The following is a 26277-nucleotide window of genomic DNA, read 5'->3' as shown; positions in this document are numbered from 1 at the left end:
TAAATGTATAAATTACCGTATCAGTGTCCGTTATTTCATGATACTCGTGTACTTCATCGACCTTAGTCGGAATAGTCGGACCGCCGTCATCATTCTTGTGAGACCTGCCCACTGTTGCAGACTTCACCTGGTAACAAGGAAAAAGAATAATGAGTGAATTAGTTACTTACTTAACATTGATCCAATACTTATTTCTTGTAGTGGTTTGACCTATGGCCTCTTTTAAATAGAGGGTTTTTAAGTAGAGTGGGTTCGAGTCTGATCTCGTACCTCCGAGTATCTCCGAACTTATGTGCGATATTACATTTAAAATTTACCACCAGGTTTACAGTGAAAGAAAACATCGTGGGGAAACCTGCACACACCAGCAAAGAAATTCAATGGTGGGTCAAGTATCAAATATGCAATGGGCCCGCGTGTGAACTACCGCCAAAAGCCCTCTGATTCTGAGAGGAGACAGTGGGACGTATATAGGCACAAATTATGAAAAAAAAAGTTTATTGTTGAAATTACTCTAGTGAAATTTAGGATGATACGAATTAAATGTATGGAAACCGCTTTAAATTTAACACCTAGCATTAACTGAGCTTTGTAACGTTAATTTTGTACGGCCAAGGACTTTAATTCATGAGCCACCATGGAACCATTTCACAGTAAACGTCATAGTGACATCGCATTAATTAACAAGGAAAATCGTAATGAGTTTTCTTTTGAAAAGGTTCCATGGTGGCTCTTACATAAATTAAAGTCTTTGACCGTACCACGTTCAAAATGTCAACCTTTATTTGATCAAATTAATTCAACACGCTCACCTGATCTTTACGAATAAGGCTCCAGCCATGAACCAAATAAATTAACGAGCACATAGTAAGCGTCAACTTATTGTCTCTAACTGAATGGTTTTGCTGAATATTATTTAATAATTTTTGTTTTTAATTTACAATACTTGTGTTTTGCATTATTAATTAATTAGAATGTCATCATATTTTCTAACGGTTAAATAATAATAATACAAAATATATTATAGCCTAAGATCCCTCCGTAAAGTTTTGCACCGATCTGTTTTTTGATCGAAAAGAATAAACTGACTCTGATAGGGGTCAGCTATTCCGCCGTCGTAGGGACGCCTAGGAAAATTTACCTTAATCATGATTAATTTTGATATTTTTTATTTAAGAATAAGAAATTAACATTATATTTGAGGCACATTTCGATCAAATAACATAATTATACCTCTGTAGGACGTAAAATGTACCTGTGTAGTGCCATCCACGAAACCGCGTAATTTGGTCAAAATTAGACATTGATGACATTGCAATAAGAACCACGGCACGCGTCATCGTGAAAGACTACCTATACTTAATTACACATTGCCAGAAGTAATAAATGCTGACGTGGCACTCCAATTCAACTTGCCAGCCAGGTCAGTTACCTCAGTAAATGTGGAACGCTATTTTTCTGCTTTTAGAAATATTTTGAGTTATTTTATTGAAGGCACAGTTTAGTACTAAATATAAGGAAAAGCATCTCGTTGTTAAAAATAGAAATATTTATTTGTCAGTAACGATATTTAGTTTTTAAAATGAATTTTGACTGTTTTCATGCATGTTTTTATCGTTTATCATGCATATTTGATGCTTTTTTTTGCATATAATCCGGTCTGTAGTCATGTTGTTGTTTATTGAGTTTAATTATTTGAACAAATTATCAATAGAGATTAGGTACACCCGAGTTATAATTTTTTTGTGCTTTTTGCTTGTCTAAATGTTAGAATGTTTTTTTTTGCTTGATGCAGTTTTGAGATGCAGATTATTAACTTCTCAGTCACCATAAGAATAGAAGGCATACACATACCTTATTAAGAATACTTCTGCTCGTAGTGGGTTCCGACCTCGATTTGATATTATTATTTTTGACATTTCTGGCTTTGGCCTCGCCTGCAATCACGAAATCAAAGTGTTTTAATAAAATAAAAAATATATGAAAGAATCCACTCAAAAGACGTGAACATGATACACATATTAAATATTCATCTTAAGGTCCGCACTGATGTTCTTTTACCAGCTTACAGACTATGAAAGTCACCAAATATTTCAGTGGTGGGCAAATTTTCTTCATGGGGGCCAGAAGTTAGATATTTTAGAGGAAGATTACACCATTCTATTTTTTCTTTTTTATGTTTTTGCCAAATAATGAAATTATATTATGATCGCGGGCCATATAGTATTCACTTCGAAGGAACGTCGGCGGGCCGGATTAAATACCTTCGCGGGCCGGAGTTGGCTCGCAGGCCGTACTTTGCCCGTCACTGGACTAAATCAATACAGTTTTCATGCAACTGAAGGTGCAGCCGCTAGTCAATATTAAAAAATACATATGATGTGGTGTATAAAACCGTTTCAATGGGAGACAGCGTTAACCCAAAATAGCTCTTCAATCCTGTGTTCGATGTTTGTGCCTGGTGTAATGTTGATGTACTATCAAAAGTAACGAATCAACTGGATCGTGACACACTGTGGCACTTTTCCATAAAAAAAGACATTGACATCGCATTGCCTGACAGACGAATTCATTACAAAACTTACTGTGAGAAAGTTCTACGGTGGGTCAGGATACAAACGGTTCGATAGTACATCATTAATCCTAAAAAATGATTTGAACTAAAGTACGCTCAGTTTAGACCTGCAATAAAAATCGTGCCTGTTGCATTACATTGCGTGCGAGGCCGTAAAACAAATGAGTAGGTACGAAATAGTTAAGAGCGTTTATACCTGCTGACCTGGCAACGTTGCATTTTTGTTAGTTTTTCTCGATTATTCCATAAAATTGAATGAAAATTAAAAATGTGGTCTGATAAAACTGTTCTTAATGTATAAGTTAATGTGTGTACCTACTCCAATAATTATTCGTGATAGACTTTTATATTCTATAAAAACGAACAAATGTTTATTAAAGTTTTTTAAAGAAAATAAAAGTCTATCACGCATAATTATTGGAGTGGTGTTCTGCCTTTTCGCAGAAATTCGTTTGGCGGAATATCACTTGCCAACCAACGTTTCGCAGAAGATTGACTTTGACAATTATTACCAAATTTGTGTATGCCAACGTGTCATTTGGTCGAATTATTATATAGCAGAATATCATAATGACTCAAACAAAACGTTTGGAAAACTTATCATTTGTCAAATCTTTCACTATGTCAAACAACTATTAAACGAATAGTTTCGTCAGTCTAACAGTCCCCTTTTCATACATAAGCCAACTTTTTACTTAAAGTAAGTAAGAGCTACACACCATTCTTTCAATTGGCAATATGAATTACAAATAAGAGTTTTGTAATAAGTCTAGGAACAGAAATCTAATGTGGGGTAAAGTACGACGACGAGCGAAGCGAGGAGGAGCGTGTTAGGTTAACCGCGAGCAAACAGCGCACGAAGCCGAGCGAGCGAAGCCAGCGTGCCGTGGCAGCGGCTGGCGAGTGCCAGAATCGTATTTTTAATTTTTTAAATTTATTTTTAAGTATCCAAAATATGAGCCTAATGAAAAATAATATTGAACAGAAAATGGCATTCTTGTCAATAAATGTTTTCAAAATTAAACCGAACACTCAGTAATCGCCGGTTTTTCGAAATCTAACACACACACACACACACATTTGCTACAAGATTGATACCATGATCATTGCCGTATTGTATCAATAGGTCATACAATGTCATATGGGCGTTTGTCAAAAACGCTTCATTAGTGCACAAACAAAAACACAACGGAAATGTTGTGCTTACCCACATTGCTTCTCATATTACATAGTTATCAAACGAAACTTTTATTCAATGAAACATTTGGGAAACATTGTACAACAAAATTAATATTACGCCAACCAAAACATTCTACTAACGGAAAGTTGGCATTTCGAAAAGTGACTTTATGACAGACTGTGAGGTTGGGAAATAAAACTAAATATTTTTAAAAGTTGGCAAGTGATCATTCGGCGAAACGAAATTCTGCGGAAAGTTTGTTGGAAACTAATATTCGGCGAAATAATTTTCTGCGAAAAATTAGAGATCCTATTGGAGCAGACACATTAACTTATATATTAAGAACAGTTGTATCAGACCACATTTTTAATTTTCATTAAATTTTTATGGAATAATCAAGAAAAACTAACAAAAATGCAACATTGCCAGCTCAGCAGGTATAAACGCTCTTAATCGAGCGCTAAAATGTAAGTAATTCAACCTGCACGATTTTTTTGCCGGTCTAAACAAGCTGTAGACATCTCTTACATGGCAGGTCGACCTCATCGCAGTTGGCGAGCCGGTCCGAGGCGAGTAGCGGATAGGGCGAGGTGCAGGCGGCCGAGAGATGCGACGGAGAGTTGGGGTTCAGCAACGGGACCTGCTCCAGGTCCTCAGACGGCTTGTACGGCGTCACCACCTGCCGCGGAGGCTGCTTCCCACACAAACGACTCGTCAGACCACCGAACATGCTCACGCGAAAACGTAATGTGCAATGGTATCGCTCAATATTGCTCCCCGGGGTTATCACAATGTAGCCCCAGAGATCGATAGGCATTCAGATGTGTGCAAGTCTAGTACTCGTACATGCGCAATCGTGTAGTATATTCATTGTGGCATAACATTTACATTTTAAAATATTTTCGGTAACCATTAAAGCGCGACTGCGAACAGAATGACTATTGTAGACCTAAGTAATTCTAAAACTACAACACATAAAAACAGCCGTTCTGAAATCGAACTCAGCCGCATTGAAGAAAAAAACAAAAAAAAACAAAGCTATTTGTCTAAGTAAAGAATACAATTGTTTATTTATGATTGCAGTTTTTCTCGTCTTGTCATAGTCTTCTATGTTTTATAGTTTCAGAATCCATGTATACACCCGTCTATAACTTCGTTTTTTTTTTGCATTACAAAGAAGGTAAGCGATCTTGACGTGTCTTTTTATTGAAAAACACTTTTGAATTACATAGGTACAAGATACGCGCGAAAAACAATGCCACTCCTTACAGTCGGGTAAAAATAAGTCACAGCAAATATGTCCCAATGAGGGCTATCGCGTATGAATTCGCCGCTAGAGGCGCTAGTGTAGCGTGAGGTCTCCGAAATGACAAATCTCACAGTTTTTGGGTGAGCTACGCGGGTTTATTTATAATTAGAATAATTTTGTGAATATTTTGCATTACCTAAAATTAATTAAGGCAATTATGCGTTACGGGGCAATGAATGTCTGTGTTTTGAGACAATTTTGTCTTTCGGAAACTTTTGTCCTCCCTTTTTTTCCGAACAAAACGGGACTACGCAACACTGTGGTGGCTCGATATTGTTATGGTACGGTTTTAAGGTGTAATAAATATGATATTAATCTAAACTTTGTTTTCACGCCCGTATTAACCGACTTTGAAAGCCACACTTAAAACCTCACGAACAGTGGCGCCATCTAGAAAGACAAAAAACGATAACCCTCATTAGCAAGGACTAAGGACATATGATCATTTACAGGCTTTTGGTATTTTGGTATTTTTTTAAAACGTTTTTCGATAAAAGACTCGTCAAGATTGTTTACGATTGGTTTTTTGGAATCTTTTTGTATTTTTTATTTCAATTCCAAATTTTTACTTTTACGGTCATCCCGTAAAACCTAAATTGAAAATACAAACTGAAATATAGATGCACAGAAAAACCAGAAAAATAAGACCAACACTGGGAATCGAACCGAGGTCCTCGGTATTCCGTGCCGCGTGCTATACCGCTACACCACTGTTGGTCAACGGCACAGACACGAATTTCCCCTATGCACCACATATCTCAGCTTGTTTGTTTCTTATTTAGCCACTTAAGCAGTGACGCTAGCGACATCTATACCGTAGCCCTCATCGAGAAACTTTCGGCATTCCATTGGAACTAACCGCTCACCCGGACAAGAGATGTCGTTATTAAGCAATCAAATTAAGATTGGACCTGGATTTGGATTGAGGACCTGGGTTCAATTCCCAGTGTTGGTCTTATTTTTCTGGTTTTTCTGTGCATCTATATTTCAGTTTGTATTTTCAATTTAAGATTGTTTACCCTTTTTCTAATACTAAAAAAACGAAGCACACACGCACATGAATTATGCCGTGAGTTCTTTTCGTTAGATACAAAAAATATGTAGGTAAATAAATAAAAACCGGCAAAGTGCGAGTCGGATAGGCTCACCGAGAATTCCGTGCAAATTTGTAGGTATATATGAATATTCAGTGTAAGCAGGAAGCCCCTGTCCTGAGCAAAATGTACGCAGTATGAGGTCATTTTAGATGGTTAAGTACTTACATAATCAGATAGACATAAGAAATAAGAATTTCAGACTTTCTTTTCTAATTGGATGTGCTAAAATTTTTGACGGAATAATTCAGAAATAACCCATGGTTTGGCGAGCTATTTGCGAGTGTGGCAAGTTATCTAAGCCATTTGTCAGTATGCAAACCATGAAGGCCGATCACGGAGTGCTTAATTCGTCACCTACTGCTTATGATCCGCGAACATGATGGACCTGTTCTATTTTGGCCGAATTTGGCATCCATGCACTTCTTGAAGGCCACGTTGGTTTGGTATAGAGACAACAGAATCGAACACGTGCCTAAGGTCATGAATCCTCCGAACTACCCTGGAGCCAGGTCCATTGAAACTTTTTGGGCACTTGCCATAGCTTATCTTCAGAAAAACACCAAGGCTGCCAATTCCACTGAGACCTTTAAAAGAAACTGATTGAAAGCCTTCAAAGTAGTGGGGAACAGGTCTGTGCAGAAGCTTGTGCCTAGTGTCAGATACAAGGTCCTTTAGTTTACGATTAATGGTGTTGGAAAAATGGTATACCAATTAAGTAGAATTAAGTGAACTTCCAAGTATTAAAAAAATGGCTTGGCAATCACAATACTTTCGTTTTTTTTTTACATAGACCTTGTGCTTATACTTTCAGGAACACCCGATACGATATTCAATAATATATCAATATCTACAAAAAACTAACATAATGCCCAACTTTAGTTATGTCATTATCTCATTATAACTACTTTTTAACGTTTTAAAAGTTGATAGAAATGCCGACCAGTATTAGACCATGTTATCCATACCTTTCCATTACTCCCTAACCAAATAAAACATATCATATTCAAGACTGTTTCAATACCTGTAGATTACTTTTTTAATTATTCAAATCGGACATTCCATTCAAAAGATATTACGAATTTAAAAATATCAATCCAATAAAAAAGTGCATAAGATACTATTTACTCTACGCAGCTACGTCGACGCGCCCCGGATTCGTGCGGGTATAGTTTTTGGAAAAAGGAGCTGAAAAATATTGGTGAAGTGCCTATGAGATCTTTCTACCCGACTGTCCAAAGAAGATTTATTTTAAATATTGTATCCTTGCGGAGCCGGAGCGGGGCGCTAGTTAATAATAAAGTGGAAACTACGCTTGAACTACGTTAACAAAAAAACGCTTTCTGTGCTTGCAATGCATTTCCGATAAAATAATATAACACAAAAAAAACAGTTAATTCCACTTCGCACCTTATAGACTATCCCATCACACAGACATGTACAGTCAAGTGCTAAAATTACAAAATTATATACCTACATATATTACACGACTTTATGCACTTAAAATTAAGGTCCTGTATTCAGATATTTGTAACTGGCCGTGTCGATATCTTTGTACTTTACTGTACATCTGCTGTCAAGAAAGACCCAGCATCCTAAAAAATTTCATAGAACTCTACGAGACCTAGCGGTTACTTGTAACCCACAGTTGTAACCGGACGTGAAAGATGCCCCTGGGACATCATTTCATCACGTCTGGCCAAAGCAAGTTAGCTAGCACTAGCACTGTCTTCCTTGATATAGATGTGTAGCTGCTAGCTACACACCTGTTTCTGGACAGCATATTCATTTCTTCATAGTACCTATATCAAGCCTGCATGTCCCAGATACGTTAAAGCCAAATTATTTGACATAATTAACAATAAACATATGTATTTCCATAGGTATTCTAATTTTGTTTTCGTTGAGGTTGAGCTATTACCACTTGGCCTATCGCTGATTCTGGCTTGACTTTCACAATACTTTGTATGAATAGAAAATTTAGATTGAGTGTTTTTGATCGTGTACAAAAAAACTTGACACTATTTCACTTGATTCCTAATTTGCCCAGTTGTAAAGAAATGTAAACATAGGAAATCGCATAGGTTGTCTGTCCATCCCTAGCCCAATATAAATAATACATAATAATTATAGTAGGTACCTAGGCAACCGAGCATAACTCGAGCTAAAACTCGACCACACGCGTTTTCCCAGAGATCAACCCAAGCTAATCCGAAACCCCTCGCATAAGTACTGAAAGTCATCAAAATTATTAGAGCTGTTTCTGACATCCTCGAAATGAATAAATAAATAAATATACCAGAATTGCTCATTTAAAGGTAGGAAGTACACCCATTACATATAAGCCCCAATTCCTTAAATACCAGATATAGGTGCAAAGAGGATGAATGCGTCGTTCTGGTATTCAAGGAAAGAAATATAAAGGAAAAACCAAGACCAAAGATGACTTGTTTGTTTAACTCTAGTTACAAGTGAGCGAAGTAACTTATTTCCTATTTTTACAGCAAACCTACGCGAGAAGGCGTCATATAATATCTTTATTCAGGCAGGATATACTTCGATCACATGTCAACTAAGATAGAGAAGTACGTGTAATGACACCATATTATAAACCCAGTATTTAATCTGTAATAGGTAGGGCAACATGTCATAAGCGATGCGCCCAAACGCGCCCAAACGCATTACCAGCGAACTGTTCCAGATATTTATACAATAACTCGCCACTTTTTTTTATCAAATTAGATACTTAGGTTTATATTTCACTTAATGATACTCACACAGCCAGCGGGATCCAGGAAGGAAATGTCACCAAAGTAGGCGCCGTCGAGGCCGACGTGGCCGGTGTGTTTGACGTCGCCCTGAGGACTGGAGATCATGCTTCGCTGGATGGTTCTCTTGCCGGTGTAAGTGTGACGCTTGACGTCAGAGCGTAAGAGTGAAGAGCGGATGGACCGAGCCGAGTTGCGAGTTGGATGAGGTGATAGAGACCCAGTTACATTAGTGATCGATTTCTGAATGGAAAAAGTGATTCGTATAATGACGTGTTTAAGAATATTCATTTAGATAACCTACACCGACAAATTTAGCCAAACAAAAAAATATACATTTTATGGTTTTTCTTTCGTATGCTAATTTTATTTTAACTAGACTTACTAACTACTTGTTCCGCTGAATTGGCCGGTGTGTGTAAAAGATGAGTGAGTTGAGTACTGAATCTAGACTGGACCGCAAACAATGCAATGTCGCAAATAACCCGTGCAAATAACCAACATATAATACATATAATTAATGTTCATTTCGTTCCCGCATTCACTGGAATACAGTTAAGCTACTATCCTTTGTAAACATTTCTAAATAGTCCATGGTTTGACAACATGATCACCGGCAAGGTTACATTTTTTCAGGAGGATGCATTGCAATGCATCCTTTTAATTAAAAGTTTTATAAGTCTTAATGTTTCTAGGTTTTTTGCTTTATCCCAAAATTAACTACTGCTTATTCGTTCCAATTCAAGATTAACCCTCAATGTCAATCACCGTTGGTAATTGTTTCGTGTCGTCTTTAAGAATTAACCAGCAACGTAAGTTCACTTAATGAATGTTGACAAACAATGGGCATCATCACTCTTTAACTGATTATTAGTGCACCTAAAAAATTCACTCTCCTCCCAGGGAAATAATGTCACCTGACCTGCATGAGCCTTTGTAGTAAAATGAATGAACACAGCGCTTTGAAATACCCAAAGTGACCCAAACATATACAAGCGTCCCAAATGAGTCTTATTGAATGTACAATCCAAAATCTTGTCTACATAATGTATTAAATGTTGCGTAGTTCGCAAAAACAACTTTAAATAAATTATACATCCAGCTCGGGTACGTATCGGATTTCCGATGTCAATGCTTAACTTAATATTATCACATTTACATTTTAGACTATTAGACGTCATTGACTAGCACATAAAAGACACGTCATCATAACAATGGCAAACGTGAACTATAGCCCGACAACCTCGTGCCCTCCCTAGGATTAGGATTGAGACGCGGTGACGAGGTTATAGAGCCAGCGTGGATTGAAGAGGTAGCGGGGAGTACCTAAAAGCGCGCGCAATGCACGACGCTCGCATTCAGTTCAGTCGCAGCCGCGCAGGTGATGCGGCTACACGGTCCACAGAGGCTATGTCACAAAACGTTCGATGCACATGAGATTATAATCCGGGGATGAATCGACAGACAAAGGAGGTTGTGTAAAATGTGTACAAACATTTTAAACTACACAGAAATTACAGTTCTTCGTCCGAATGTGTCAATAACATTAATTTGGTAAAAACCGTCTCTGAAGCGACTGGTTTTTTGCAGACCACAATTTAAAAAAATGTTAAAGACCTTAAATTGACGGAAATACAGGGCACCAGCATATCTTTTATCATCATCATCCCGAAAAAAGAATATTGACGTAGACAATGTCGCGGAAAGCGTCATACAGCGAAAAACTTCAGTGGTACACTGTCATAAAGTAACAACAGTTTTAACCGTCTTTCTATTTCCTTCTCTTGATAAAGAAACTTTAAATTAAGCGCTTATTTTGTGCTCTTGCTTCTTACTTCTAGGTCTCATCAATAGTTACTACTTATCTTTAGATATATCTTCGGCAAATTTATCTACACACGTATCACGCCCCCGCCACCGCGTCTCATTCCTAGGGACGGTCGCGCACGAAGTTGTTGGGCTTATAACAATAGTTTACGTCGCTATTACACGTAGTAAATCAACGACTAAATGTAGTGTGTACAAGTGAGTACACGATAAAATCTGACCATGCATGATCTGGTGTTACTTTTCAATCAATGCTTGACCTGAAATGTATATTTCAGAATTAAATTATTATTATTATTTAATTTATGACGGTGGAAGCATTTTACACTTCCACTGAACGTAGATATAGTTAGTGTTTAGTTTTGTAACGAAGGGACCCCATACATCCCTGTATTATTATTTTTTTGTATTTTTTTTACTTTAATTGTATACTGTAGTTTTTAAGTATTTTATTTGTAATTATTTTATTTTGAAAAAATGACTGCCAAGATTCTTGCGGCGCATTCTTCTTGGCAATGATGGTCTTTCCGAAAGCGCTGGTAGTTTAAAAAATGACGTGTAAAAGTGCCCATTGCGGCCTATTTATTGAATAAATGATTTGAATTTGAATTTGAATGCTAATTTTCAAGCAGCACTATTTTTAAGTAATTAGTGGTTATGAAACTATATAATAAAAATATACGAGTAATCATATAAAAAGTTAGGGCGTCTGGAGTTTTAACTTTCACAGTGCCTAAATTATTTTGAACAACGTCTTCTGACGGTCGATGCTAGGTTTTTATGTAAAAGATATATTATTACTTAAATTGGACATTCTACTTTATAGCTTATTAGTCTTATTACATTGTCTTTTCACAATAGCTACCATTAGCATAGGTATGCTTGCTATATTATGTATACTTAGTCCTTAGTACTTAGTGGTATGCATACTTAGGTAAGTATAACCATATATACAAATATAGAATCGCAAGAGCTTCGTATAAAGAAAGTACGAGTATCTAAACATTGTTACCTAATCAAAAAAATGTAAAGGCTATTCCACAGGAAAGTTTAGTCTGCTTTAGTGTAATCAAATGATTTAACATGTGCCATCACTCAAGAGCTCAATTTGTTTTCTTGATTTTTGGTATAGTAGGTCACCTTTAAATTTTTCTGATAAGCACGACATAACGCACAACGTTACTCACTTCAGTCTTTAGGTAGGGTTTAGTATTGTTCGGATTGAACATGCCACAAGCCCCACCGGGCAGCACCCCATGCCACATTGATGTTTTAGTGACATTTCTGAAATAACGATGTTTTTATTTCAAAACAATGCATGTAAGTAAATGAACATGATTCATGTAAGGACGCATCTGTACTCCATTTTATAAATGAAATTTTTTGTGTTGATAAATTAACGTGTCCTTGTTGAAATGAGGTCATGCTATGGAGATATTGGTTAGAAAAATTGAGTAATTATCGCAATACTCACTCTTTACCCAGTACTGTTATAATCTGACCAGATTTGTACTCTAAGAGATTACTACGCCTCCCATCTTCGGACTTCTGAAAGTTGACTGTTGTCTCTACCTGTAAATTGTAATATTAAGAATAAATGACTAAATATATTTTAATGGTGATTAACATTGAAATCTATAAGAAAAGGACTTGAATTATGTTTATTAATAATTTGTATAATCAAAAATAACTAGGCGTCAATTAGAGACAAATTAAATCTAGAGTTAGCACCTGCTCTGGTCGAATAAGTTTTAATTTCGGCCCCAAATCTTTAAATTTTGGTCGATCGTTTGGATCATGCGCCCAGCACTCCAACATCGCTGAGTAGTAGATCTCTGGACAGCATTCAGGCTTTTCTAGTCTCTGTAATAAATGAAAAAATATAAACAGAATGTTTTAGCCAGTGGTTACTGGTTAGGTCATTCAAGCTGAATATCAGTACAGTACATTTGGTGGATGTTCTAGGAGTAACACCTCAAAGACGCATGGCGTCAACTTCAACAAAAGTTTTCGAAGGAAAAGTCTAATACGAGCTTACCCAACCACTGAATACAACATTTCAGACAAATTTTATGATGCCTTAAAAACATAAATTATAAATTAATCACAAAACATTGTAGTAAAAACAAAACAAACCTGAAAATTGGGTGCGTCTATAGCTTCGAGTATTTGTTGACCCGAGAAAGCGGCCCAAGGCTGAAATCCATACGTGAACATTTCCCAGAGGCACACGCCGAATGCCCATACATCACTAGCCGAAGTGAAACGCAGGTATAAAATACACTCTGGGGCACACCTACACACAAACAACAAACGTAAAACAATCAAATAGAAACTGGATTATCATAAATATCTAATATGTCATAATCATACTCAGTTAAACTAAACTCACCAGGCTACTGGTAACTTAAGATTGACATTGTAATTTGTTTGATAGTAATCTTTTCCCACACCCAACGCACGAGAAAGACCGAAATCGGATATTTTTACCCTATCTTTGTTAAATACTAAAATATTTCTTGCTGCTAAATCCCTGCAAATAAAAGTGTAGTAAGTATAAAGGAATGCGGTGAGGCAATGTGAGCAAAGATATTATGTGACACATTTTATAATTGTGATGATGACAAGTATAAAGTTTACCTATGAATCAGTCTTTTGTTTTCTAGATAAGTCATGCCATCACAGATTTGTTCCCCAAATTCGCAAAGGTTCGGCACGGGGAAGTTTGGTCGCAGAGAAACTTCCCGGAGACATTCTAGCATGGAACGAAGAGGTGCCAACTCTGTTACCTAAAACATTTTTTATATATTTCATTAGGTGGTTAAATAACTTCGCATCTGACGTAAAAGATACAATAACCGCGAATCATCACGGCGTCATAAAATTATTATTTTATTATTTTTACACTTACCAACATCAAGGAGTCTAGATGTAAAACTACGCCATACAACCGCACAATATTAGGATGTTCAATACTGTGCATAACAGCTGCTTCTTTCAGAAACTCTGTAGAGTTTGAAGTCATTCTTTCATGACCAAGGCATTTAATGGCTACTTGCAGCTATAAACAATGTTAACAAAACATATTGTTAAAACATAATTTCCTAAAATGAGCACTTTCTCAAATGGTAAATTTTTCGCATGTGGTCACTTTTCAAATTGTACATTCATAATATTCTCAAACATACCTACTCCAAAACCTACCCAACCAACCCAGAAATATAGTAATTTTGAACACACATCAGGATATCTAAAGCAGAATAAAAAAAAATGCTTTTCAGTAAAAAAATATAAAATTAATTCATGGAAAGCGGTGAACTGATACCACTGTATTTAAAAAGTGTACATTTAGAGCAGTAACATGTACTTCCTAGGTAAATAAATGAATGACTTGTAAAGTGCACTTTTTGAGAGAGTGCTCATTTCCATAGAAATCCTTCATTAAATAAATGTACACTTGACAAAGTGCAAATTTTGTTTAAGAGTCACATACAATCCCTAAACTTTCAGGTTTCAACTCAAACACCAAAAACGAGCTTATCAGTCTCTCAAAGGGCCGACAACGCACCTGTGACACCCCTCATGTTGACAGGTGTCCATGGGCGGCGGTGATTGTTTCCCATCAGGTGACCCGAGTTTTGTAATGTCTGACTGCACTGTTTTCAGACATACAATGCTGAATGCATAGATAGACAAAAATACTAAGTGATATGAAGTAAAAATGAGAATAAGAGTAGTAATATGTTTGTAACACTTTTTGTGCATACATTAGGTACAATATTGTACTGTGTAGTGAAAATTTCAGAAAAAATGATGTACTTACTCTTTGATTTCCAGTTGCCCAAGTGCCCTGCTGAACTACTCCAAACTGACCCATGCCTAATTCTTTATTGATAGTAATATCTTCAACTGATATAATATGTTTTGTAGGAACTTTAATATTGTTTTCAGAGAATGGTTCAAAATCAAGTGGCATCGAGCAGTGACCCTGTAAATACTGTAGGAATAAAAAATATATTAATTTAACAGCCTTCTTATGAATATTCTATTGTTACATTAATATATTAATATATACAACCACTAAATATTAGAAACAGTGGGCTTTCTGTATTAAACTACTTCTTAGTTTAGTTTTTACAAAGTGCAGTAGACTAGGCCCCGAGATACTTACAACATGAACTTGTGCAAGGTCTGCCCGGATTCCTACCACCATCTTGCTCGCTAATCCTACCGTGAAGCAGCAGTGCTTGCACTGTTGTGTTTCGGCGTGGAGAGTAAGACAGCCGGTGAAATTACTGGCACTTGAGGTATTCCATCTTAGGGCTCTAGGTTGGCAACACATATGTGCAATACCCCTGGGCGGTGGTGATTTCTTACCATCAGGAGACCCACTTGCTCGTTTGCCATCCAGTCGATTTGTAGCAGATAAGTGAGCTACAGGTTACAATAAAACTTACCGCATCATTTTTCTTATTTGACCCAAGGAGTTTCTTGATCTTGGAGATATAGGGATTTGGAAAATATTTTGAGTACACTTTCTTATAGCGCCTCTGTTCTGGCTTTGAAAGTCCAATTTGTATGAGATCTTCAGTTACAACAAACTTTAATTGTGACACTTTCGCTACTTTCAATATGTCCCTGAAGGCATGAATATGATTGATTAGGAATTGTTGTCTTTTACACCATTATTACATTCATTTTTACTATCGCATTAGATATACATCTCTAAATATTAAAATTATGAGTTGTAGACGGCTGTAGAATAATTTGCCCAAAAACACATGAGATTATAATACTATTAAAAAAAAAATTAAACCAACTTAAAGTAAGAAACTAAAGCAGCAAGTTATTTAGTAGTCTAAATTTACAAAAATCATTATTTCCATTTTACATAATACACAGAGATATATATTAAAGAATTCTCAGATACGTCCTTACAGATTTAGTGAATAAAGTTTTGCTATCATATTTTGTTTGAAAAGTTTGTATTTATCTTGCTTCCTCGACTAGCTTACAGTTTGATTAATTCGAGTTAACACTTGACAGATGGGCGTGCCTTCAGTCAATTTTCAACTTTGACGTCATACAAATAAAGCCATATTTAGTACCGCTACCCACGTTTACAGATAATGTAAAAACTATTTTATTTGTATGACCTCAAAGTTGAAAATTGACTGAACGCACGCCCATCTGTCAAGTGTTAACTCCAAGTAATCGTACTGTACCAAAGTTTACTGAAGCTAATTGAGAAAGCAAGATAAAAACTAATTTAGCCGACAAAACACGATGGACAAGCATTATTTACTAGATCTGTACTAATATAATGCCAAAGTAACTGTGTTTGTTACCTCGCCATGGAAGGACATAGGATAACTTTTATCCCACAATATTGCATAGTACCCATGGACTAGCAATAGACCAATTATTCCTGGATGCAGTTGCAGGCAAAAGCTACCTTTTAATATAGTATCTGCCCCTTGACTTTTACTGGTCCTTAATCAGAAGATAATCTAATAGAGCACTTAAGACTACCTGCTCTCTTTTATCATGACAATAGCCACAGTATTTGCAAAAAGGGCAATTCAAATAAATTGATGCAACAACAAAACCAAACTTAAGAGCTTCCAATTTAAGAAAATGAATATTAACAGAAAAGAAGGCTAACTATAAGTTACGACTCTTGCATTGAGAGTTGCCTACAAATTTACCCATAAATACTACTTTTTTATGATCAAGGATTAACAGAGTGGAAATTTTATAGCATTTTTGGACTCGTCATAGTGACATCTCACTTCAACTTTAACTACCCAAATTAGGTCAATATATTCGACTTTAAATTAGATTGTTATAAACTTATCATGTTATCTAGTGTGTTCTTTTTCCGCATACAAATGGATATTTGAGTGTAAAAGAAGTAGTTTAGAACCGGAAAATATGAAAAAATCTTTAGTGCCTGTGTTGTGTTTGATATTCAATATATATGTATTTATATCAGAAATCGATAAATGAGAATTCACTATGACAGGTCAAATAATGCCTTGAAAAGTGTGCTCTCTGATAATTATAGCCAATAAGGAGAAATTAATAAACTTGCTGTCCATAGCCTGTAGGACAGAAGTGGCCAACCGGTTGTTCGCAACTATTAATCCAGTTGATTGTGGCAAGGCAAAAAATAAAAATACTGAACTATGCTGTTTCATTAAAATTTTCAAGAAGCATGTAATTGGTAGATCGCACAGTTTCGTCAGTAAACAAACAGTAAATCTTGAGTCTAATCAAGTTGGCCACCCCTTCTATAGGAAATAAGCAATGCAATATAGAATGAATAAGCACAATAAAATCGCTTTTGCAATAATAAGTATAGAACAGGCCAAATGCTCGTAATCAAATTTACACTCGGACACAAAATGCAAAATAATGTCCTACAAAAGTTCTCTTCTTTACAATATAATTTCAGAACCCAAGAATATCACTTGAAATCTTCCTACCTAAATAGTTCATAATATTGCTGCAGCTCTGCCTCTTCCAGAAAATCTTTCAAATTCTCATGATCTTCCAGAACTCCTTCTGAATAAATAAAACAAAAATAACTGTTAGCTTTGCGAGGAATGGTTTACACAGGCATTTATGTCTAGCAGCCACGTACCCATGCCGACTATGAAATAATAACTATAACAGGTACAAATTTATAGTTGAATGTCTATAAACATTCTGTACGATTTACATTCACACGAAAATAAAACATAAACTTGATTTATTTTGTATCAAATGCTGTGTTGTGTTTAATATTGATTCAGACAGATATATCGTTCGTACGGCATAGTTTTGACATGACATGACAACTGCTGGGCTACTACGAAACTCGTAACTCAAAGTTCGTGTCGTGCTGTCCCTCTGACACTTAAACTATTTAATACGAGAGCGAGAGGGACCGCACGACACGAACTTCGAATTTCGTGTTTCGTAGTAGCCCTGCTGTTTTTTTTTAATGCATTGGCAACACGTCCATCAGCTTATTTTACAAAATTTACATCTGACAACCCACAATTTGTGTGACCAGTATATAAAGGTACAATATTACTACTCCAAGACGGGCTTTAGACCGCAGACACAGCACAGAATGAATAAGTAATAGTACAAGTAGCCGCAGGCCCACCGACTACTAGCAGGCCGCAGACCGCACGCGATACCACTGATTTGTATGATTAATGATATGGCTGCACGCAGCCTGTGCGGCCACAACGCGCGGCGAATTTTGCACTTTGCCTATCCCGGGGGTTGTTACTGTTAACTGATGATCAATATACTTTTACGTACGTAGTATCTCAGTTTCCCAGTAGCTGTGTAATCTAATCAACAATCAAAACAATTAATATTGGTAATGAAGGCCGTAGGCAGACAGATGTCGGCGGGCGATTGTAAAATCCGCCAGATCGCGAAATTCCTAGGCATATCTATCATCAAATGACGCCATTTCATGAATTGGCTAGGAGACATCCGCCATATCGCTCAAAACTAAACTATTGCCTAGTGACGATTTTGCCAAATTTAAGCAGATAATGAAATTCCTAGGCATATCATGAAACGCCACCATATCGTTTCTGGCACTTCGCATGCCGCTGCCGAGGCACGCTCGCTTCGCTCGCTCGGCTCGTGCGTTGTGGTTACAATTCATACTAACCACTCCTGGCTTCGTCGCTCGTCGTATCTAAATTTTTATTTTTTCTGCATATCACGATGTGGCCGTATGGGTGACATCTATTTGGTATACTTTTTAATGTCCGAAACTGATTACGCATACCAGGTTTCGCATAATTTATTTACGCCGAATCTTAAACTTGCCGAAATTTAGTTCGGCTTAATTCTGTATAAGCCGAATAATGGTTAACACGAATTTATTTTAGCATAATATAAACATGGCCGAATTTTAATATGCATAATATTGCTTAGCATTATACGTAATTTAGCCGAATTTTGATAGGCCGAAATCCTATCCAAATCTATGTCCGAAAAGAAAAATAAGTTATTAAGGTTAGAATTGTATTTGTAATGGAACGAACAGCCACCAGTAAAAGAGTATGCACGAGCATAAAGAACGGGGACGGGGGCTCGGGGGGCAGAAAAAAATATATTTGATACTTGGATAGGCGAAACAGTAAAGGGAGAAAGGGGGGGCTCGGGGGTGGAGCCCCCCGCAATAAAGAAAACCCAGGTAACGTGATTGCTCGACTATAGGATAGGTTAGGTTAGTATTTTGTCAAGGAGCGAAGCGCCTTAACTAGGCAAGCGGAGCTCCGTCGAACTCACCTCAGAGTCGTTAAATAAGTCGTTAAAAGTTACAGTAACTTTCTGCGTAAGTAATTTTCTGCATAAACAATATTCGGAATTCACAAGTTATGCGTAAAGCCAATTTGGCTTACATTGGTTATTCGTAAGAGAATTCTGCGTAAATTGTTATGCGAAAATAGTTTCGGCATAAATAATGCAAAATAGAATTATGACATAAAAAATATGCGTAAACAGGGGGAACCGGCCGGTATAGAGCTAAGAATGTCGACGAATGCGTTGCTCTAGTTGATCTGCCATAATATTCTAAGCACATCATAATATGCCTGGCCAACTTTTAGGCATATCATGAAATGGCGCCATTTCACAATATTATGTTATTTATTTATTATTACACATCACAGCATAACACCAAAGCACTTTGAAAATCAAAATACACAGTAGAGTAGGACCAGCAAGTTTTGGTAGTAGTAATGTAAAGCAAACGTCGTTTCATACATTCGTACATAGGTAGGTACATTGTACAACACGAAATTAATAAAAAACCGGTCAAGTGCGAGTGCGAGCGCCTTGCGCATGAAGGGTCCCGCACCTCCGTACAATGTTTTAAAAACAAATAGTTCAGTAATATTTTTTTGTAAAAAAATCTAATACAAGCTTTTTTGTTGGCGGTACTTTTTGCCACTGATTACCAAAGTAGGTAGTCGTCAAGATGAATCAAATGAGACCAAAATCGATGCGGTCGTGTCGTTTTATTACAGAGTTCCTATGGCCAACATCTAACTTCATCATCAGATCAGCTCTACGTCATAATAATATTGCATTGTCATCGGATTTATACATGCATGCCAAATTTCAGCTCAATCAGTTGAAGATATCCACTTCAAATTTAAGCTGAAATATTTAATACCTGAACAAACATAATTACTTAATACATTACATTACAAGTTACTAAAAACATATCACCAAAATGTAAGCACTAGGTGCAAGTATTTTGAATAAAGAACAATTTTAAATTCTCATCCTCTTTGGCTGTCGCCCTGTCGTAGGCTGAATAGAGCTTTAAACTCTTGCCATGCGCCAAAAAAAAATTGGCTGAACGCAGTAATGAGGGCTATCGCGTATGAATTCGCCACTAGAAGCGCTAGTGTAGCGTGAGGTCTCCGAAATGTCAAATCTCATAGTTTTTGGGTGAGCTACGCGGGTTTATTTATAATTAGAATAATTTTGTAAATATTTTGCAATATCTGAAATTAATTATGGCAAATATGCGTTCCGGGGCAATGAATGTCTGTTTTGAGACAGTTTTGTCTTTCGGAAACCTTTGTCCTCCCTTTTTTCAGAACAAAACGGGGACTATGCAACACTGTGGCATGCTCGATATTTTTATTTTCGATTTTTACGGTTTTAAGGTGTATTAAATATGATTTTAATCTAAACTTTGTTTTCATGCCCGTAATAACAGATTTTGAAAGCCATACTGAAAGTCTACTTAAAAACCTTACGCAACAGTGCGCCATCTAGTGAGACAAAAAACGATAGTCCTCATTCGGCCGAATGGCGCGTACTTACTATGAATTAGTGAAAAAATCTTAACCTGATTTTAAATTTTGACCTTGTTAATAAATAGTGTTACTTAGTATGAATTATAATGGACATTTTTTTGTGTAAAAAACATTAAATACAGCGGCTGTGAGTGCTTTATTGAAGTTGGCTTTTGTTAAGTGTGTGTAGTGTGTGTCGGAAGTTTGTGGATCATAAATTATTATTTAGTCTTAATGCTGCACAAAAAAATAAACCACGGTCATAGAGACAATTATTATAATTATCGAAGGTTTTATAAAATAGCACTAGTAAATCGCAAATCAATAAGTTGTTAAACATTAAACAACATAGGGTCACGGGCGTTGCCCCTAGCAACTGACGGCCGTCATCTTGACAGCCTAGCAATCAAAAACCGCTGAATGAAACACGTTTCTTGTATGACGACGACTCCCTTTAATTTGTAACTTTATTTTATTTTTAGTATTTCTTGTTGTTGCGGCTACTGTAATAGGTACATCATCTGTGAAAATTTCAAGTGCCTAGCTATTACGGCTCAAGAGATAGAGCCCTGTGACAGACGGACAGACAGACAGAAAGACAGCGGAGTCTCAGTATTAGAGTTCCGTTGGCACACTTTGGGTACGAAACCCTAAAAAAGACGACTAAAACATTAATTCTCATTAATTCTAAATTATCTGAACCACAGTCAAAATTTGTCTCAAGAAATTCAAAGCTTTATCTGGGAGATATTAGGATTTAGAGGGAAATATGGGATGCTGAAGCCGTGGTGGCCTAGTGGTTTGACCTATCGCCTCTCAAGCAGAGGGTCGTGGGTTCAAACCCCGGCTCGCACCTCTGAGTTTTTCGAAATTCATGTGCGGAATTACATTTGAAATTTATCATGAGCTTTGCGGTGAAGGAAAACATCGTGTAGAAACCTGCACAACAAACCTGCGAAGCAATTCAATGGTGTGAGTGAAGTTCCCAATCCGCACTGGGCCCACGTGGGAACTATGGCCCAAGCCCTCTTGTTCTGAGATTAGGCCTGTGCCCAGCAGTGGGACGTATATAGGCAGGGATGGATGGACTCCTCGCTTTGCTCGTCGCGCCTAAATTTTTACTTTTTTTCGACATATCACGATGTGCCCGGTATAGAGCTAGGATATCGACGAATGCATTGCTCTAATCGATCAGCCGTATTGTTTCTCAAGCACATCGTGAATCGTGATATGCCTGGCCAACGTTTATGGCACCATTTCTCGATATGCCTAGGAATTTCGTGATCTGGCGGATTTTACGATCGGCCGTCGAACATATAAATATCATACGTACGAGTACGAGTGAATGTGAGCGACCTAGCTTTACATTCAAAGACCCTTCAAAGACTACAATATACAGGTGGTATTCAGATTTTTAACGCCAAAGTCTATCACTCACAGACGACGTGCGTGAAGGTAGACTAAAATCGGCCGTCACTCAAGAAAACTTCGATGCTGTGCGTCAAATGATAAAAGAAGACCGGCAATAGACATACCGGGAAATTCAAGAGTGCTTGGGTATTGGAATGAGTCAGATACAAATTATTTTACGGGAAGAATTGGGCGTGCGAAAGTTGTTTTCCTGCTGGATCCCTCATTTATTATCTGACGAGCAAAAAGCGACTCGTGTCAATTGGTGCCGCAAAATTTTGAATAAATTCAACGGAGGAGGTTGAGCAGTTTTTAGTGTCGTATCGGGTGACGAGTCGTGGATATATGCATATTAGCCTGAATCTAAAAACCAGTCTCGAGTATGGGTCTACGAAGATGAGCTCAAGCCGACAAAAGTTATTCGCTCTCGCAGCACGGCCAAGAAGATAGTGGCCACGTTTGTCTCCAAATCGGGTCATGTAAGAACTATTCCTCTCGAAGGTCATAGAACGGTCAATGCCGATTGGTACACAAATATTTGTATGCCGAGTATCTTTGATGAACTCCGAAAAAATAACCCTAATCGCCGCATCATCCTTCACCACGACAATGCCACCGCTCGGAAAACAACTGAGTATCTGAACGGTGAAAACGTCGAACTCCTGGACCATCCTCCATACAGCCCCGACTTAAGCCCCAACGACTTTTTCACATTTCCCAAAATCAAGGATAAGTTCCGTGGTCAGCGGTTTCAGACGCCGGAAGAAGCAGTGGAGGCCTTTAAAAAGGTCATTTTATCGACCCCTGCTTACTTCAGCTTTTAATAAGTGCTTTAAAGACTGGTTTGAACGCATGTAAGTAAAAATACTATTATCCAATTTAACTGCATATTTTTATCTATTCCCGAAACTTTCAGTGTGACCCTCGTATATATATAAGTTAATGTGTTTACTCCAATATTTATTCGTTATACTTTTATTTTATTTGTTTTTAAATAAACATTAATTCGTTTTTAAAGAATATAAAAGTCAATTCAAAATAATTATTGGAGTACACATTAACAGAAAAATATTTCTACAAAATATTTCTACATAAATATTTGTACAAAAATTGATGCACATTTATTGATGCATGATTAAATAGGCACTGACAAAGGTCATAAAATTTACCAAGAGAGTCCGAAAGTGCATCATCAACTTTCACACATTAAGTACTGTATAAATGTTTATGCAGCTTGAAGAGTCCTCGAGTATAAATTAATATGTGGAAAATTAAAATAATATCTACGTATTAACATCGTTTAATCAGTGTACTGCAAGTGTTGTAGGTCTGCGTTGTCAGCCTCATTTTTTTTTATTTGCTACTGTTTCTCGTTGACAGCAGGGCTACTACGAAACTCGAAACTCGAAGTTCGTGTTCTGCGGTCCCTCTCGCTCTCGTATTAAATAGTATAAGTGTCAGAGGAACCACACGACACGAACTTCGAGATTCGAGTTTCGTAGTAGCCCTGCAGGTTTAGCTGGCCAGCAGGAATACTACGAAACATGAAACTCGAAGACCGTGTCGTGCGGTCCCTCTGACCCTTATATTACTTAATACGAGAGCGAGAGGGACCGCACGACACGAACTTCGAGTTATAAGTTTCGTAGTAGCCCTGCAGTTTGGTGTGGGGGTCTCTTAATGTGTGACGTACTTTATGGATGATTTGTAGGTACTATTAGCTTTGAAATATAAATGGCAGCCCGTTTTAAGAAACACCTACAAGCCAAATATTTTTTTATCAGGCTGCAGATGCACTCTAGGATGAAGTTTGAAATTATGATCTTTTTTTGAATGACCGCTTCCAACCCGCAACACAAATTGCTTATCTTTGGACACTACATTTTTTATGTTGTTAGCAACACCAAATCAATCGTGCAAAATATGGCGTTACGACGATTTTACAAAATGCAGAGGTTGATTATTTTGTTACACTGACGTTTCTGGTTTTTTATGAAAGACATGTCCATTGCTTAATCGATAATCAAGTATTTACTACGACGTTGTTTTTAAAGTGAAATGTAAATTATTCGCAATGTAGGTATCAATAATTTCGATTAATCCATTTTAATCTAAATCGTTTTTTACGATATTATTTTGCAATGCACTATATATCTAATTATTTAGTGTAATATTGATACTTTGTTGACGTATGGTAATATAAAATATTGTTACATATTAAATGATAAAGATCTGATGAAAAACAAGCTAATTGTCAAGACAAATGTACTCTAGGGCACTATTTTGTTACAATTTATGTATAGCAATTATATAGTTTCACTACAATAATTTATTTCAATAGTAAACATCTTTATATTAATATTATTATAAGAGTTGTGTATTGTTTACTAATTATGTGAAGTGTTTATCCATAATTTTCTTTAAGACTTATAATGAATGTTAAGTTATCATCAAGATTTCTGCCAAAACAAAGAAAAATGTGGAGGATTCAACCGAGAAACTTCTGTTTTCAGGTAAGTTTTTTCTTTTCAAGCTTTATTTATTTCATAAGCCTTTTAATTTAATTGATGCTGGTTTGATACATGTCTACTGTTCAGTGTTATATAGATGGTAATTAAAAGTATCCTTAATAAAACCAGCCCTTTTTTTTGCTGGCAGTTTCTTAATACTTGGTATGAGGCCAGACAATACAAGTGAAATAGATATAATGTATACAATGAAAAAATATTTCTGGACTTGAACAAGACAGTGCTGTAGTACCTAGTTCTTCTCCCTTGAAATGAACTCTGTGTTTGTCAATTTCAAAACTTGCAAGTAAATTTCAACCCAATTTCAGTGGAATATTGCATAATTAAAAGCAGTTTAGCAAAATCTTATTATGAAAGTAATTTTATGGCCATGTATTTTAAACTCATTATAGTATAGTACTGGACTCTCACTACTTGTTTATTATTTTGTTCATATCGAAGAAATACAGTCAAAATTATGGCAAATTTAATAAAAATATTGTTTGTTACTATGGCTATTCATTTATTTGCTTTTCAGTTCAAAAAATAAATAATTTTGTGTAAAATTCATGATCAAAATTTACTTTTTAGCTTTGCACAGCTGCTTGAATTTTCTCACTTATAAATGAAAATCAGGTTTTGTTGATGTTATGATTGATTTTTGTGAGACAATTTTGTTAATACTGTTTAATATATATATTTGTTATTATTACTTTCTCCAAATTTTTTTTCAGGATATATATTTGTTAGGGTGGTTTCAGACTAGTGTTTTTATTTGCTTGTTTAAGCTCATTTTTGGAAGCGCGTGTTGGTACGAGCATACGGGTGCGGTTTTGTTTTCTCCGAGCGTTAATACGCAGGAATACGCACTATCGGTTTAATCTAGAGTATGTGTAAGCGCATATGACAAAAACAACCTTGTATGTGCAGAAAAAATGGTTGTCTGAAACCGCCAATTATACCTAGAATACTTACAGTCTGATTGGAAAGGGGCCAATTAAAACAAACAAATTTTAATGATTCCTATTTGTTTAACAAGGTATGACATCTAGGTAATCCCAAATCAATTATATATCAAAATCAGTTCTGTGCTTATAATTTTTGGTGTGCAAATAAAATACTCTCATATGTTCGCAACTCATAATGTAATTTTTGTCATAATCTTTTGCCCATCAAGACCATATTTTTTATTGAAACTAGCTGTTGCCCACGGCTTCGCCTCTGTTTATTATTTTATTTTATTTCACACACAAACCATGTTCTGACAATAATCTTGTAGAACTCTATAGAGTTAGTTTAGGTTAGGTTTGTTTTATAACAATTCTGAAAAATTAACAGAGAAAAAAGAGTTATGAAAAACAATAAAGTCAAAGTCAAAGTCAAAATATCTATTCAATTTAGGCTATGACAAGCACTTATGAATGTCAAAAAAAACTACCACCGGTTCGGAAAAACCTCTGTTTACAAGAATCCGGCAAGAAACTCAACGAGGTATATCTTTTTAAACAGATTTACAATATTATGAATGATATGAATACATTACAAGTATTTAACACAACTTTATTTTTAACACTTAGGTTCGCTATTTGAAGTGATTGCTAATGAGGATCGGAATTATTTCCAAATATCCTTGTCCAATGATATAATCATTAACTTTATAATACGCCTTCGATATTAATGTCTTCTTGACAATAAATCTGACTTTTGTATCTGTTTCATTTATAATATTTTTTGGAATTTTATTATAAAACCGTATGCAATTTCCCAGAAACGATTT

General features: G+C 36.3%; 3 protein-coding genes across 6 annotated transcripts in view; 2 read left to right on the top strand and 1 right to left on the bottom strand.

Annotated features, from left to right (window-relative positions):
- Positions 1-17580, bottom strand: part of Ack-like (activated Cdc42 kinase-like) — a 47201-nt gene extending 29621 nt beyond the window's left edge. Inside the window, exons 1-15 of one of the 2 annotated variants that reach the window (XM_074095916.1) lie at positions 17400-17580; positions 17242-17320; positions 15211-15391; positions 14577-14750; positions 13665-13814; positions 13394-13542; positions 13146-13286; positions 12890-13049; positions 12485-12616; positions 12228-12325; positions 11941-12037; positions 8936-9169; positions 4284-4446; positions 1855-1937; positions 17-127 (exon numbers count right to left, since the gene is read on the bottom strand). In XM_074095916.1, coding sequence (XP_073952017.1) covers positions 17-127; positions 1855-1937; positions 4284-4446; positions 8936-9169; positions 11941-12037; positions 12228-12325; positions 12485-12616; positions 12890-13049; positions 13146-13286; positions 13394-13542; positions 13665-13814; positions 14577-14750; positions 15211-15391; positions 17242-17320; positions 17400-17403 — 1956 coding nt within the window. In that variant the 5' untranslated portion in view covers positions 17404-17580. The remainder of the gene's footprint in view (positions 1-16; positions 128-1854; positions 1938-4283; positions 4447-8935; positions 9170-11940; positions 12038-12227; positions 12326-12484; positions 12617-12889; positions 13050-13145; positions 13287-13393; positions 13543-13664; positions 13815-14576; positions 14751-15210; positions 15392-17241; positions 17321-17399) is intronic. The other variant, XM_074095922.1, reaches the window with a different exon arrangement.
- A 6289-nt stretch (positions 17581-23869) lies between these two features.
- Positions 23870-26277, top strand: part of Nca (neurocalcin homolog) — an 82138-nt gene continuing 79730 nt past the window's right edge. The window contains exon 1 of one of the 2 annotated variants that reach the window (XM_074095886.1): positions 23870-23948. The gene's annotated coding sequence lies outside the window, so the exon portion shown is untranslated. Of the gene's footprint in view, positions 23949-23977; positions 24070-26277 lie in introns of those variants that run through there. The other variant, XM_074095878.1, reaches the window with a different exon arrangement.
- The window catches only part of LOC141433789 (neuronal calcium sensor 2), a 72486-nt gene continuing 70202 nt past the window's right edge, over positions 23994-26277 (top strand). Inside the window, exon 1 of one of the 2 annotated variants that reach the window (XM_074095901.1) lies at positions 23994-24069. The gene's annotated coding sequence lies outside the window, so the exon portion shown is untranslated. Of the gene's footprint in view, positions 24070-24140; positions 24507-26277 lie in introns of those variants that run through there. The other variant, XM_074095907.1, reaches the window with a different exon arrangement.

This window comes from Choristoneura fumiferana, chromosome Z, assembly GCF_025370935.1.
Source record: "Choristoneura fumiferana chromosome Z, NRCan_CFum_1, whole genome shotgun sequence".
NCBI classification, from domain to species: domain Eukaryota; kingdom Metazoa; phylum Arthropoda; class Insecta; order Lepidoptera; family Tortricidae; genus Choristoneura; species Choristoneura fumiferana.
Note: the sequence above shows the minus strand (reverse complement) of the source record. Positions and strands in the feature narration are given on the sequence as shown.